At 34.0% G+C, this 15,704-nt stretch overlaps 1 protein-coding gene across 8 annotated transcripts in view; it reads right to left on the reverse strand.

Annotated features, from left to right (window-relative positions):
* The window catches only part of LCORL (ligand dependent nuclear receptor corepressor like), a 162,149-nt gene that overhangs the window by 115,112 nt on the left and 31,333 nt on the right, over window positions 1–15,704 (reverse strand). For all 8 annotated transcript variants that reach the window (XM_089911705.1, XM_022566862.3, XM_022566841.3 and 5 more), the window contains exon 2: window positions 3,129–3,194. In XM_089911705.1, the coding sequence (XP_089767831.1) occupies window positions 3,129–3,194 (66 nt within the window). The remainder of the gene's footprint in view (window positions 1–3,128; window positions 3,195–15,704) is intronic.

Here is a 15,704-nt window from a genome sequence, read left to right on the forward strand (position 1 = left end):
CCAATAAGGGTCTATCAGCCACTTTACGCCTGCCTACTGTACTCTTTTCATATTTTGTAAATATCCATAGTCAGGGCAAGTAAATCAGACAATCCTACAAATGAAAGAAACTGGTTCCCCAATAAGACATGAGAAAGGATTGACTAAAGCAGAAAACAAGAGTGAATTTCTGCTTAAAAGTCATGTGATAGCAGGAAAAGTGAATTTTGGGTTGGTAGAAGAGAGGCATAGAGTATGGGGAACTTTTCAAGGAGTACATAAAAATTGATGACATTCAAAGTTTCTTTGGAGACTTTACTCCAAAAAGAAATAATAGTTATGTTTCCTCAAAAGGACAAAAAGTCCTAAGAACAGATCAAAGAAGACAGAAAGCTTTTGTTTCCAACAAATTAAAAGTTAGCAACACTCAAAAGCTTTCAAAACCATTCAATCTGGAGGTGACTCTGAATAGATTTCAAGAATTAAAATATAAACTTCTCAAAACACTAATACAGATGATAAAAAGCCTTAAAATTAAAAATACACTGTATGCCAAAGTTGACTTTCAAAGTAGCACTATGAAGTTTAGAGTACATTTTTCCACAGAAACAGCAGCAGATTGGCAATGCAGTCTATTTAACTTAAATGTATTATAAAATAAAAATACTATGCATTTAATTTTATAATAAAAATAATTTAGAGTAATATACAAGGATCCCTTGGCTAGCCAATTCATCTAGTTCCTGAGTTTTGGAAAGTGAGTAACAAGGGTTCAGATTTCCAATGATTTATCTAAAAACATACACTCACCTATGTGATTCTTGCATACAGATTTGTATAATGAGAAATATCTACACTTGGTAGTCCTAACATCTAAATATTAAACCATTTTAAACAATGATAACAAAGAAAGCACACTTATTTAAGAAGAGGATAAGAAAAAAGCTGGAGATGTCTATAATGGATAGCTTCTACATGCCTTTTCAAAGGCTCTACACTTTGATAGCTCTGTTGTAACCTTCCTTCAAAATGTATGGCTGTCTTTATCTTTGCACAGATACAGATTTATTACTACAATTAATATTATCCCTCTTATGCCTGAAACTTTGATTAGAAACCTTTTTTTTTAATTCAAAAGAGCAAAGAAAAGGAGGAAGAATTTACCTAAGAAACCTGGAGAAAAGTTATTAGAACGTCTGGGGTGAAAAAGGGCAACATCAGTATGTGCCTATGTGTGAGAAGAAGATTGAGTTCCAAAGCTTAGCTAATTTTGTAAATCCTCCCACCAAAAAAAGCACAAAAGAGGATATAAGGTACAAGATCTATCAGAATTAAAAGAATAAATGGAATGAGGTATAAGCAACAGGGTATTAAATTAATTAAATTAATTACCATAGATCTACAATGTAATACTGTGCTGTCATTAAGAATGATGATCCAGAACTTTATATACCCAAATGATACACTAGTGAACAAAATCAGTAGGCACAAAAAACTATATACACTGTATATACAGTATGTACTACTTTAATAAAAGAATAAATACATCTAAACATATATTTTAAATTTATATAAAAATGGTGAAGGTTATCTGTGGGTCGTGGAACTAGGAGTAATTTTTTTCTTTCTGATTTATTTGTATTCTCTAATTTCCAAAAATGAACATGTGTTACTTGTATGCTAAGGAAATACTAGTCTAAATATAAAATACAAGAATTTATTTCATTAGCACATTCTGCCCTTTATGTAATAAACTAATTTCCGAAGACATAAATATATACACACATAACTATATAAATAAATAAATGACAGTGAGGGAAGCAAGACGCTTAGAGTTACAAGTTGCAACTTGGGTTATCAGAAGGCAATTAAGTATAATGCTGACTTCTGATCTGAATGAGAACAGCAGGTTTAAAAAGAAAGGTTGAAGAAATATCAAGCACAGGTTAAATTCTTGTTTCTTTGGATTTTTCCTTTCTTCATTTACATGCTCAGAAAAATAAGTGAAACTACAATTAGTAGTGTTTATAAATATATCAGGTAAAAATATTTAATGCAGTGTTAAACTATGATAAAACGAGAAATGAGTACAGTTAAGAAATAAAAGAGAAAGCTCTTAGTCATAAGAATGATAATACACTAGAAGAAGGCACGTTTTGGAGTCTCCATCCTAAAAGTCATGTTCTGCATGGATATCATTCATCTGACTGAACGTGGGTGGTTGGCACAAATGATCTTTCATAGATACCAGCTCTATGGTTCATAACTCAATTATCCTGCTCAACATTAATTAAAAAAAAAAAAGAATAAGTAGAAAACTTTTGATTGCCTCAACTCAAAAGATATATTTATACAAGATACCTTGGGTCTTTGTAGAATGGAACGTACCAGAGAAGAAAAGAAGCTAAAAGAGTTATTAGCATATAAAACTGAACAGGTACGAGATTCAGAAATAATTGTACCAAAATCAAAGTAGAAAATCTATACTAGCACTGCCCATTTTGTGAATGAGCTGTACTATAAAATTTCAAATGTCTACAAAAATGTTCTCTCCTAGTGCTCTACATTTCCAAGCAAGTAATAAAAAAACTAAACTATATTATAGCAATTATAGCATAGATCAAAATCTTCCACCAGGATTTATGCTAGAGTGTTTGGAAGAGGAGGCTATAAGAAATAACAAATAGTATTAAAACTCTGAACACACATGGCGGCGTATCTCAGAATGACAATCTGAGTTCCAGGCTGCCTATATCATAAGCAACAGGAGATATTTATTTAACTGAACCTTTTTAAGTCCTCTTTAAGAATAAGTCAGGGCACATAATGTTTAAAATAACAAAAATTAAATTTTACCATTAAGCCAAAAACAAGCTTTGTTTTCTACTTTGATCAATGTACTAAAAGTTTTTTAAAGATTATATAATAATGTAATAATAGAAATTTTGTTTTAAATTTTGTAATTATCATTATTACATTATGTAATAGAAATAATATTTAGATCATTTTATTTACTTATTTAAAAATATTTTCTCATTAAATGAGATCACAAACTCATTTTAATACAAAGTTAGTATAGAACAACCATTTTTCATTTGTAAAATGGACAGAAGATTAAAAATTTTAAATAAAATTTAAAGAAACATTACCTTCAAATAAACTGAGGTCTCTTCGTAGCCGTGGTCCATAAAGCCCTTCTAAAATACTCTCAAAACCTGTGTTATTAAAGACAGAAAAGTATATTAACTACTAAAAAAGCTTAATTTTACAATAATCAAAAACCATAAATTCTATATGAATCAGATAATTATAAATTTAACATACTATGAGGCGTCATTTTTTCCTTTAGATGAATTAAGTTGAACTAGGCAATATATACAACACAGCAAGAAGTCACACAATGACTACCAGGAATTACATGATTGTAAAAAAAAAATGTAAAATTCAAATGTAAATATTCACTTCTAAAACAAGTAAACACCTTTGTCATTTAGAAATAGTCCCAGGTTAAAATAATGAGCAGATTTGTTTTTTTGTTTTTTTGTTTTTTTTTTTGCGGTATGCGGGCCTCTCACTGTTGTGGCCTCTCCCGTTGTGGAGCACAAGCTCTGGATGCGCAGGCTCAGTGGCCATGGCTCATGGGCTTAGCCGCTCCGCAGCATGTGGGATCTTCCCAGACCGGGGTATGAACCCGTGTCCCCTGCATCGGCAGGCAGACTCTCAACCACTGCGCCACCAGGGAAGCCCAGCAGATTTGTTTTGCAATGATTTGTAGAGATGAAAAGAATAATTAGAAGAGACGTGTATTACAATCCTGTTTATACTGGTTACAAAAAATGTTAACTTTAAAAAAAGTAGCATCTTTAACCTCAATTTTAAAAACGAGTAAATAAGTGTCAATGGGGAGAAATTTTTGCTGTGAAAAGTATGATATATAAAATTTAAACCTACTTGTAAAAATTAAAACACAACAATTTTGCCTTGTTTTAAGGAAAAAAAATACTGAAAATCTTATTAAGTTAACAAAACTCTAGTTCATGAACTCAGAGTATTCTACTTTGTGGATAAACTAATACTAAGATTTTACAATTTTCTTTTTGAAGTTTGCATCATATTCAGTATTAAGCAGGTTACTGATAAACTACAAGGCATCCTGGAAAATGACCAGGATGGCAAAATAAATGGAAAACCAAGAAAAGGAACTAATTTAGGGATGCTTAAATTATGAAGGAAAAATACGAAAGGAAGCATGATAGACCTGAAAAATTAAAGACAGATTTTCTCAATAATATTTCTAAACTGTAAAACACGAGAAATACTTCTGTAGAAATGTTTTATAAATCATAAACTGCTTTTAAAAACGTTTAAAAACCTCTATACTCAAGATGCATGTTAAAATCAATGGTGTGGGCTTCCCTGGTGGCGCAGTGGTTGAGAGTCTGCCTGCCGATGCAGGGGACGGGGGTTCGTGCCCTGGTCCAGGAAGATCCCACATGCCGCGGAGCGGCTGGGCCCGTGAGCCATGGCCGCTGAGGCTGTGCGTCCGGAGCCTGTGCTCCGCAACGGGAGAGGCCACAACAGTGAGAGGCCCACATACCACAAAAAAAAAAAAAAATCAATGGTGTGTCAGTCGAAAAGTGACTTTTTTATTTAGTAGAACATGAAGAAATGATTCATCTTACAACTGATGATGTCCTAAATTTGACAAAGTAAAGGTAGCTCTCATGGTACTTGGTAAATATGTACTTAAAAAAATCTCTGTGAAATGATTCAGTACTAGTTCCCATGAGTGGAAATTTCAGGCAGAAAAGTGAATGAACTCCCACCAGAGGATGCTTTCAAGAATGCTACAGAAAAGACTTACTATTAGATAAAGACTCAGACTGAACAAGCCCCAAATCTCTATTACCAAGATATTCTATTTTGATGTGATCAATTTACTCCAAAAATAATACTGCAAACAACTATTTTAGGATGTTATTCTGTGGTATTTTGGACAAAATGTATAGCGCCCCCCACCCCGGGGTAAGCATACTGAATTTAAACAGTGTATATTTCCTAGATTTAAGCCTGAAAGAAAGCAAACGGGGACTTACATTTTTCTACTGGGTTCCTCAACTGTTCAGTAGATAAGACCAAGGTCTTACATACAGCCTGTTAAGATTTATTCATATTGCATAGTGTTGGTGCTATTGTAAATGATATCCTTAGTTAAAAGTTTTATTTCTTGTAGGCTTATAGAAACACAATTGATGTTTGTATATTGACTTTGTTATCTAACAACATCGCTAAACTTTGTAATTATAATTTATCTGGAAATGTTCTACGTATACAAATATATCATCTATAGATAATGGTAGTTTTGTTCCTTTCTAATCCTTATTGCTTTCTTTTTTCTTGCTCTTGCCTTATTGGCTTAGCTAGGACCTCAATTATGATGTTGAAAATTGGTGGTCAGAGTGAGCATCCTTGACACATCCAATCTAAATGGGAACACATTCCAAGTTTCATCATTAAATATGTTTGCTGTATTCTTTAAGAGAAATACTGTTTATCACATTAAGGAAGTTCATTCTATGTCTAGCTTGCTAGGGGTGTTTTCCTGCCATGCAAAGATATTGAATTTTACCAAATCAATCAGTTTATTTATATTTGATTTACAATATTGCATTTCAGGTGTACAACACAGTAATTCAATATTTTTATAGACTATACTCCATACAAAGCTATTATAAAATATTGACTATATTTCCTGTGCTGTAGATTACAACCTTGTAGCTTATTTCATACCTAGTAGTTTGTACCTCTCAATCCCCTTCACACATTTTGCTCATCCTCCCACCCGTCTTCCCTCTGGTAACTACTAGTTTGTTCTCTGTAAGTCTGTTTCTGTTTTGTTGTATTCATTTATTTTATTTTTTAGATTTTATTTATAAGTGAAAACATACAGTATTTGTCTTTCTCTGTCTGACTTACTTCACAAAGCATAATACCTTCCAGGTCCATCCACATTGTCACAAAGGGCAACATTTCTTTCTTTTTTTTTTAAGGCTGAGTACCAAATTTATTTTGAATTTATTGAAATAACTATATCATTTTTCTTTCTTAAATCTCTGAATATAGTGATACAGTGAATTACATTGAATATTAAACCAAACCTCTTCCATTCCTGGGAAAACCCAACATTACCATGAGACACATTTGCTGGGTTCCTTATCTTGATTAGTCCTTTCAAATTTCGGCATCTATGTTCACTAATGAGACTGGTCTGTAAACTTCCTTTGTGCTTGATCAAGTTTTTATATCAACGTTATGCTACCATCATAAAATGAGTGTTAATGTCCTTTCTTTTTCTATTCTCTGGGAAAATATTAGGAAATGTAGAATGCCTTGCTTGAACATTTTAAAAGAACATGCCAGGGATGCCAAATGGAAATAAAGTCTTTCTGAAGTGCCTATTACTGATCAAATTTATTTAACTGTTAAAGGATTATTCATGTATTCTATTTCTTATGTTAGTCATAGTTTTCTGGGAACTTGCCCATTTCAACTATATTTTCTAATTTATTTGCATAAAACATTTCCTTGTATGTTTTTATCTATCTAATGTCAACAATATCAGCAGTCATGTCCTTTTTGCTTTTCATTCCATACTTCAGTTATTTATGATTTCTCTTTTTTCTCAGTCGAGCCATTAAAAGTTTCTCTCCCTCTCTTTTTTTTTAGATATAAAAAGAATTCTTTTTTGATTCCTTGATCTTCTCTATTGTATGTCTGTTTTCTTATCCATTAATTCCTGTCCCTGCTTTTATTTCTTCCTGCCCTCTATTTTATTCTGCTCTTATTTTTTCTTCCTGAAATGGAAGAGCTCATTAACTTTCAGCCTTTCTTCTTTTCTAATATATGCATTTAAAGTTATTGATTTCTATCTAACAAGCTGCATTCCAGTCATATTTTCTCATCATTCAGTCGAAATATTCCCTAATTTTCATTATGTCTTCTTTTCCGGTTCACAGTTTTTAGAAGTGTATTTCTTAATTTCCAAATATATATGGATAGTCTATCCTTTTAATAGATTTCTAACTTAATTACACTGTAGTAAAAGAAAGTACCCAACATGATTTCAATCTTGAAATTTTCTGAGACTGTCTTTATGGTCAATACACAATTTTTGAAAATTCTCTGCATATGCTTGAAAAACTTATGGACTGGGAGAAAATATTTGCAAATGATGAGACCAACAAGGGCTTAATTTCCAAAATATAAAAACAGCTCAGGGCTTCCCTGGTGGTGCACTGGTTAAGAATCCACCTGCCAATGCAGGGAACATGGGTTCGGGCCCTGGTCCAGGAAGATCCCACATGCCGTGGAGCAACTAAGCCCATGCACCACAACTACTAAGCCTGCGCTCTAGAGCCTGCAAGCCACAACTACTGAGCCTGTGTGCCACAACTACTGAAGCCCACGTGCCTAGAGCCCATGCTCCACAACAAGAGAAGCCACCGCAATAAGAAGCCCACGCACCTCAACGAAGAGTAGCCCCCACTCGCTGCAACTACAGAAAGCTCACGCGTAGCAACGAAGACCCAATACAACGATAAATAAATAAATAAATAGTTAGATAGATAGATAGACTCAACTCAAGGGCTACTTAAATACAAACAAAAAACAAAAAAATAGCTCAACTCAATTACAAAAAAACAAACAACCCAATCAAAAACTGGGCAGAAGAACTAAATAGACATTTCTCCAATGAAGATATGCAGATGGCCAACAGGCATATGAAAAGATGCTGAATATCACTAATTATTAGAGAACTGCAAATCAAAACTACCCTGAGGTATCACCTCAAACCAGTCAGAATGGCCATTACCAAAAAGTCTACAAATAAATGCTGGAGAGAGTGTGAAGAATAGAAAATCTTCCTACACTGCTGGTGGGAATGTAAGCTGGTACAACCACTACGGAAAACAGTATGGAGATTCCTTAAAAAACTAAACATAGAGCTACCATATGATCAGCAATCCCACTCCTGGGCATATATCCAGAAAAGATGATAACTGTAATTCGAAAAGATACAGGCACCACTATGTTTATTGCAGCACTATTCACAATAGCCAAGACATGGAAGCAACCTAAGTATCCATTAACAGACGAATGGATAAAGAAGATGCATATATATGCAGTGGAATGTCACTCAGCCATAAAAAGAATGAAATATTGCCATTTGCAGCACATGGATGGATCTAGAGTTATCATACTGAGTCAACTAAGTCATACAAGAGAAAGACAAATATCCTATGATATCACTCATATACAGAACCTAAAAAATAATACAAATGAACTATTTACAAAACAGAAACAGATTCACAAACGTAGGAAACAAATTTATGGTTACCAAAGGGGAAAGGGGGGGAGGGATAAATTTGGAGTTTGGGATTAGCAGATACTATATATATTAAATAGTTTAAATTATGTATTATTTAACTACTATATATTAGATAAACAACAAGGTCCTACTGTATAGCACAAGGAACTATATTCAATATCTTGTAATAAACTATAATGGAAAAGAATATGAAAAACAACATATATGTATAACTGAATCATTTTGCTATACACCAGAAACTAATACAATGTTGTAAATTAACTATACTTTCAATTCAAAAAATGTTATTGTATCGTTTTACATTCTCACCAGCCATGTACAAATGTTACATTATGGCTTCTCAACTCCAACATCACTTGGTATGGTCAATTGTGTGTTTTTCTTTTGTTTACTTTTTTTTTTCTTTTCAACCATTCAAATGACTTAAAACCTTCCTAATGTCATGATATCTCATTGTGATTTTAATTTGCATTTCTCTAATGATTAGTGATGTTGATCATCTTTTCACATGCTTACTGCCATTCATATGTCTCTATTAAAATATTTTGCAAAAATTTTAATTGGGTTGTTTCACCTCTTATAATTGAATAGTAAGAGCATTTTTGTTTGTTTTTAAATATATTCTGGATACTATCCTTTTGTCTGATATATATGTTGTCGCTGTTTCCTCCCAGCTTATGGCCTTCCTTTCTGTTTTCTTAATGGTGTCTTCCAAGGAATAAAAGTTAATTTTGATGAAGATCAATTCATCCATTTTTTTCCTTCACGGTTGTCGTTTTTGTGCTCTAAGAAACTTTCTCTACACCGAGGCTGCAAAGCTCTTCTCTGAAAACTTACAGAAATTTAAGTTTTACATTTAGGGCTATGGTCCATTTTGATTATTTTTTGTGAATGCTGTGATAGAGCTGATGTTTTCTATATTGATATCTATTTGACCCAGCACCATTTGTTGAACCATTTCTTTCCTTTTTACATTCTCCATTTTCCTCTTCATTATGTTCACACTATCCTTTTAATCCTTGAGTACACTTAGGAAATTTTAATAGTTTTCACATCCTTATCTGTTAATTCTATTATCTGTTAATTCTGGTTCTAATTCTATTGACTGATATTTTTCCTGATTATGAGCTAAATTTTCCTGCTTTTTTGCATGTCAAGTAATTTTATTCGGATGCCAGACATTATGAATTTTTATATTGTGAGTCCTTTTTTTTTTTCCCCTTGAAGAGTGTCACATTTGATTCATTCAGGAAGTTAACTTACTTGAAGATCATTTTGAGGCTTTGAAAAAGGCTTTAAGGAAAGAAGCAGAAAAGCCTTTCCACTACTACCTTTAGTTTTCTTGGATCTCCACTGAATACCTCTTGTATTCCATGACTGTACTTATTCTGGTTGGTGGGAACCTAAATGGTTCCCAGCCCTGTGTAAGTTCTGAAAATTGTTGAAATTATAGCTCACTGGCACTTGTCCTTTCCTAAAGGTGTTATTTATCAGGGCTTGTAGAATGTCATCCTACATATGCATGAAGTGGTTTTCAGCCAAAGATTCAAGGGTACCCTATGCTGGTTTCTTGAGCTCTTTCTCCATGTAGCTCTCTCCTTTCCAGCCACTGGAAAGTTCCAGCCACTCATACACCACCCTAAAAGCTGACCTTTGTCTTCTCCAGTCAGCGAGACCACTTTTTGGGCCAATCCTGCCTATGCTACAGTCTGGAAACTACCTCCGGGCAAAAAGCTGGAGTGATCATTAGTTTCCTTTTCCTCAGGGACCACAGTTCTGCGCTGCCTGTTTTCCAATGTCTGAAACAAATTTCTTTTAAATATACAGTCCAGTTTCCTAGCTGCCTATAGTGGAGGATAAGTCCAAACCCTCTTACTTCCTCATGGTCAGAGGTGGAAGTTCATTCTCTGACTTGCTGATTTCAGTAATTTTAGTTAAACAAGTTTTATAATGTTCTTTTTCAAATATTTAACATCTTATTTACAGTTTCCCATTTCTTGCAGATATTTAGGTCTGTCATTTCTTTAAATATGGTAAGCACAGTGATTTAAAAAATTAGTATCTGACCATATAGTGTATATATATGTGTGTGTGTGTGTGTATATATATATATATATATATATACACTTTTATGGGTTGGTTCTGCTGTCTGATGGGTCTTGCTCATCTTGCCTTGTTTCTTTGTGCACTTAATTCAGTACTTACTGGCTTTTACCATCAAAAGATTAAAAATTCCCTAAGGCCTAGGATGGATGTGACCTCCTCCAGAGATGCTTATCATTTGTTTCCAGAAAGCATCTAAGGGCACCATCAGCTAGAAACCACCTTGTGGTAAACAGAATAATGAATGGCTCCACAGAGATATCCATGTTCCAATACCCAGTACCCATGAATAAATTATGTTACATGGCAGGGAGGAATTATGATTGCAAATGTTATTAAGGTTCCTAATCGCTCACCTTAAAATGAGATTAACATGGTGGACACAGTATAATCACAAGGATCTTTAAACTGGGAGGAAGGAGGCAGAACAATCAGAATGAAAGACGGCATTATGAGAATGACTCAACTGACCACTGCTGGCTTTGAAGATGGAAGGGGACCACAAGGCATGGAATGTTGGCAACCTTTAAAAGTTAGAAAATGCAAGAAAATGGATTCTGCCCCTAAAGCCTTCACAAAGAAACACAGCCCTGCCAACAACATGATTTTAGCCCACCAAAGCCCATCTCAGGTTTCTGACCTCCAGAACTGTAAGATAAATTAATGTTGTGTTAAACCACAGAATCTGTGTTCACGTATTACAACAGCAATAGGAAACTAATATACACCTGTCTTAGTCCATTCAGGCTGTTGTAACAAAATACCAGAGACTGGGTGGCTTATAAACAGCAAACATTTATTCCTCACAGTCCTGGAGGCTGAAAGTCCAAGATCAGGGTGCAAGCACAGTCAGATTCTGGTAAAGGCTCTCTTCCAGGTTACAGAATGCCAACTTCTCCCTGTGTCCTCACACAGTGGAAGGGGCAAGCTAGCTCTCTGGGGCCTCTTTTATAAGGGCAGTAATCCCAATCATGAGGGCTCCACTCTTAGGACCTAATCACTTCCTGAAGGTCCTACCTCCTAATACCATCACTTTGGCCCTTAGGTTTTCCACCTAGGAATTCTGGAGAGACACAAACATTCAGACCACAGCAACACTTCAACCAATTTCATGGTCTGAAGTTCCTTGATTGACTCAGGGTACAGATCTGCTAGAAGGCCAGTCTGTGACAAGTTCAATCTCAGATATTTTCCTTCCTTTACCTTTTCCTTTTCCTGCTTTGATCATCAGGCAACCTCCTGGGTCTGCAGGGAAAAAAGATGATATAGGTCTGGTTGCATATACTCTGAAGGCAAGGTCCTCTGAAGTCCCAGCTTAATTTGGATAGGAATATAAGGATATCTACCTTGAACAAGTTACAGGACTTGAATTCTGATCCTCTTGCCTAGTCAGCCAGGAAAGAACAAATAAAACAAATGACTTCACGCTTAAGCAGTTTTTTACCTCTTATTTTCTTCTTACTTCTAACATTAGCCTGTGTATTCCCAGCTATCTTTTCAGCTCTTAAAAAAATTTTTTTAATCTAGCATTTTCTATTGTTTTCAGCAGAAGGATTGATCTAGATAACTTAGATCACCCTTACCAAAAACCAAAATTCCTAGTTCATTCTGTTTGACTATAGAGTTCATTTATATAAGTACATGCAGTTTATCCATTTCTCTGTTGAGAACTGTGTGACTTTTCATCTTTTTTGTTATTACAAACAGAACTGCATTAAAAATCTTCATAAAATGTGTGATCCTGTCCAAGTGTTAGAGTTTTTTGGGGTAGAAATCTATAAGTGGAAGAATTACTTGGCTCTCAAGTATGAACATTTTCAACTTTACTAGATATTGCATTATATGGTTGAATCATCCTACAGTTCTAACAGTAATGTTTAAGAGTTCCTGTTTCCCACAAATACTCACCAAAACTTGGCTTTATATTTGTCACACATATGAAAATAAAATCACTTATTTTAATTTGCAGTTCCCTAATTATTACTAAAATTTAGCGTATTTTGAAATGTTGTATTTTCATATTGCCCTTTTGCACTTTTCAACTGAACCACTGGCTTTTCAAAAATTCAGTCAGTTTTAGTATTCTGGGTAATAATTAGCAATTTCATGAACTGTACCCTCCCCCACCCCCCCAGTTATGGCTTGATTTTTCGTTTTGTTCTCTTATAACAGGAGTTTTGCAGGGGGTTTTTGAGGTATAGCTGATTTTAATATTTTTTTCAGAGGTTTTTTTTGGGGGGTGTTGTTTTGTTGTAACGTAGCATAAACAAACTTTTTTTTGTATCTTGTGTTATGGTTGTACATTTTTTTTTGTATAGGAAAAATTTTTTTAAGTCATAGGTAATTATTCTATGTGTATGTATAAAATTTTGAAGTTTTGCTTTACAAATGTAGTTCTTTAATCCATCAGAATTCATTTTTATGAAGAGTCTAATATAGAAATCTAATTTTATCCCAAGCGCCATTCCATCTCAATTGATTAGTAAGGCTATCTTTATGTCCTAAGAAATCCCAAAATGCAAGTCTGGATTTTTTTAATTAATACTTTACTGAGATATAATTTCCTACCATAAAATTCACTCATTGTAAGTATTCAATTCAATGATTTTAATATATATACAGAGATGCACAATCATCACCACAATCTAATTTTAGAACATTCCATCACCTCCAAAAGAAACCTTCTGCCCATCTAGTCTCCTCATTCCTACAACCAACCCCAGGTACTGATTAATCCACTTTCTGTCTCTATAAATTTGCCTTTTCTGGATATTTCAAATAAATAAAATCATGTAATATGTGCACTTTTCTGTCTGGCTTCTTTCACTGAGTATAATGTCTGATGTTCATCTATGTTGTAGCACATATTAGTACTTCACCACATTTGTATATCCATTTGACAGCTGATGGAACTTTGGGTTGTTTCTACTTTTTGTCTTATTGTCAATAATGCTGCTATGGGCATTTGTGGATGTATATTTTCATTTCTATTGGGTAAGTACACATAGAAATGAAATCTTTGGGTCATATAGTATTTTTATGTTTAACATTTTCAGAAACTGCCAAACTGCCTTCCAAAGCAGGTAGACCATCTTATATTCCCACCAGCAATTTCTCCACGTCTTACCAACACTTGTCTTTTCAATTATAGCCATTTTAGTGAGTATGAAGTGATATCTCATTTTCCTAGTGATTAATGATACTGAACATCTTATTATGTGCTATTGGTAATTCACATATCTTCTTCAGTGAAATGTCTATTCAAATCCTTTGCTTATTTTTTAGTTGGGGTCATTTGTCTTCTCATTATTGAGCTATAAAAGTTCATATGGATATAGGTCCCTTATCAGATATATGATCTATCTGCAAGTATTTTCTACAAGTCTGTGCGTTGTCTTTTCACATTCTTGATGATGTCTTTTGAAGCACAAAGGTTTGTAACTTTGATTAAGCCCAACTTATCAACGTTTTTTTGTGGATCTGTTTTTAGGCTCTCCATTGATCTGTTTGTCTACTCCTAAGTGAATACCACAGTGTGTTAAAGATTACTATTTTATAATTTGAAAAAATATTCTTAATACCACTCAATGATTTTCTTAAAAAGGTCAAACATCATTTATTGGAGTTATTCTTGCTTATAGTTCTTATGGCCAACTAAAAATGTTAACTTCTAAAAAAAAACTTGTTTCTTTTTGGTATATATGGATGTGGCCAATTTATATCCAGTAAACTTGCTAAACTCTTCTAGTAGTTTTAATAACATATCTATAGATTCTCTTACATTTTTATACACAAACACCTGTGGAAAACCACAACTGTAATTTCTCTTTCAAATCATTGTGCTTCCCCCCCACACCTCCTTAATTTAATTGTTTTGGCTAAGGCCTCCAGTTAATGTTGAACAGAACTGGTAATACCCTAAAATACATACACAAGAAATAGGTGAGAATTACAGCACACTTCACATCCAAAACTATGCAACCCAGAAGACAATGGAATGATACCTTTAAAGTGCTGAAAGAAACTATCAACCCAGAATTCTATACTCAACAAAAACACCTTTCAAAGATGAAGGTGAAATAAAGACATTTCAGACAGACAAAAACTGAAAGACTAATTATCAGAAGATCTGCACTACAAGAAATGTGAAAGGAAATTCTTCAGGCAGAAGAAAATGTTACCACCCAAACATTTGGATTTACAGAAAGAAGTTAAGATTCCCCCAAAATGGTTAAGATGAAATGAAATATAAAAGAAAATTTCCCATTTTGGGGGATCTAATCAAACTTGAAAGCTTTTGCACAGCTAACCACAAACAAAATGAAAAGACAACCTACAGAGTGGGAGAAAATATTTGCAAATGATGTGACCGACAAGGGCTTTATTTCCAAGATATAAAAACAACTCATACAACTTAATAACAAAAATACAAACAAGCCAATTAAAAAATGGGCAGAAGACCTAATTAGACAGTTCTCCAAAGAAGACATACAAATGACCAACATAACCTGGAAAGCTGTGCATGCTGCATCTTGACAGGTACTTTAGCACCCTCAGAAGTCAATTTTTCTAGGCTGATTCAGTGAGGTTCATAAATATATTGTTTTGTTTTTGTTTATAGTTCCAAGTCAACTGATTTTCCTGATTGGTGATGAGATAGAGCAATGCTGAGCTAAAAAGAATTTTGCTAGGAAATAGATCTAGTAAAGGCACTAATGTTTCCATAACCCAACTCCAACAAACAAACAAAAAAAACAAAAAAACAAGGAAAACAGTAGGGAGGATCCTGAAAAAACTAAAAATAGAGCTACCATATGATCCAGCAATCCCATTCCTGGGTATGTACCCAGAAAAGATGAAAATTTTAATTTGAAAAGATACATGTGCACCCCAATGTTCATAGCAGCACTATTTACAATAGCCAAAGTGTCCATCAACAGATGAAAGGATAAAGAAGATGTGGTATACATACACACACACACACACACACACACACACACACACACAGAGGAATATTACTCAGCAATAAAAAAGAACGAAACATTGCCATTTGCAGCACATGGATGGACCTAGAGACTATCATAAGTCAGACAGAGAAAGAGAAATACCACAAGGTATCACTCATGTGGAATCTAATAAATAATACAAATGAATTTACTTACAAAACAGAAACAGACTCAAAGACATAGAAAACAAACTTATGGTAAAGGGGGAAGAGGGAAGGATAAATTAG

Source organism: Delphinapterus leucas, chromosome 5 (genome assembly GCF_059928025.1).
Source record: "Delphinapterus leucas isolate spDelLeu-1000000601 "Yukka" chromosome 5, BTC_Dleu_Yukka2, whole genome shotgun sequence".
Lineage (NCBI taxonomy): Eukaryota > Metazoa > Chordata > Mammalia > Artiodactyla > Monodontidae > Delphinapterus > Delphinapterus leucas.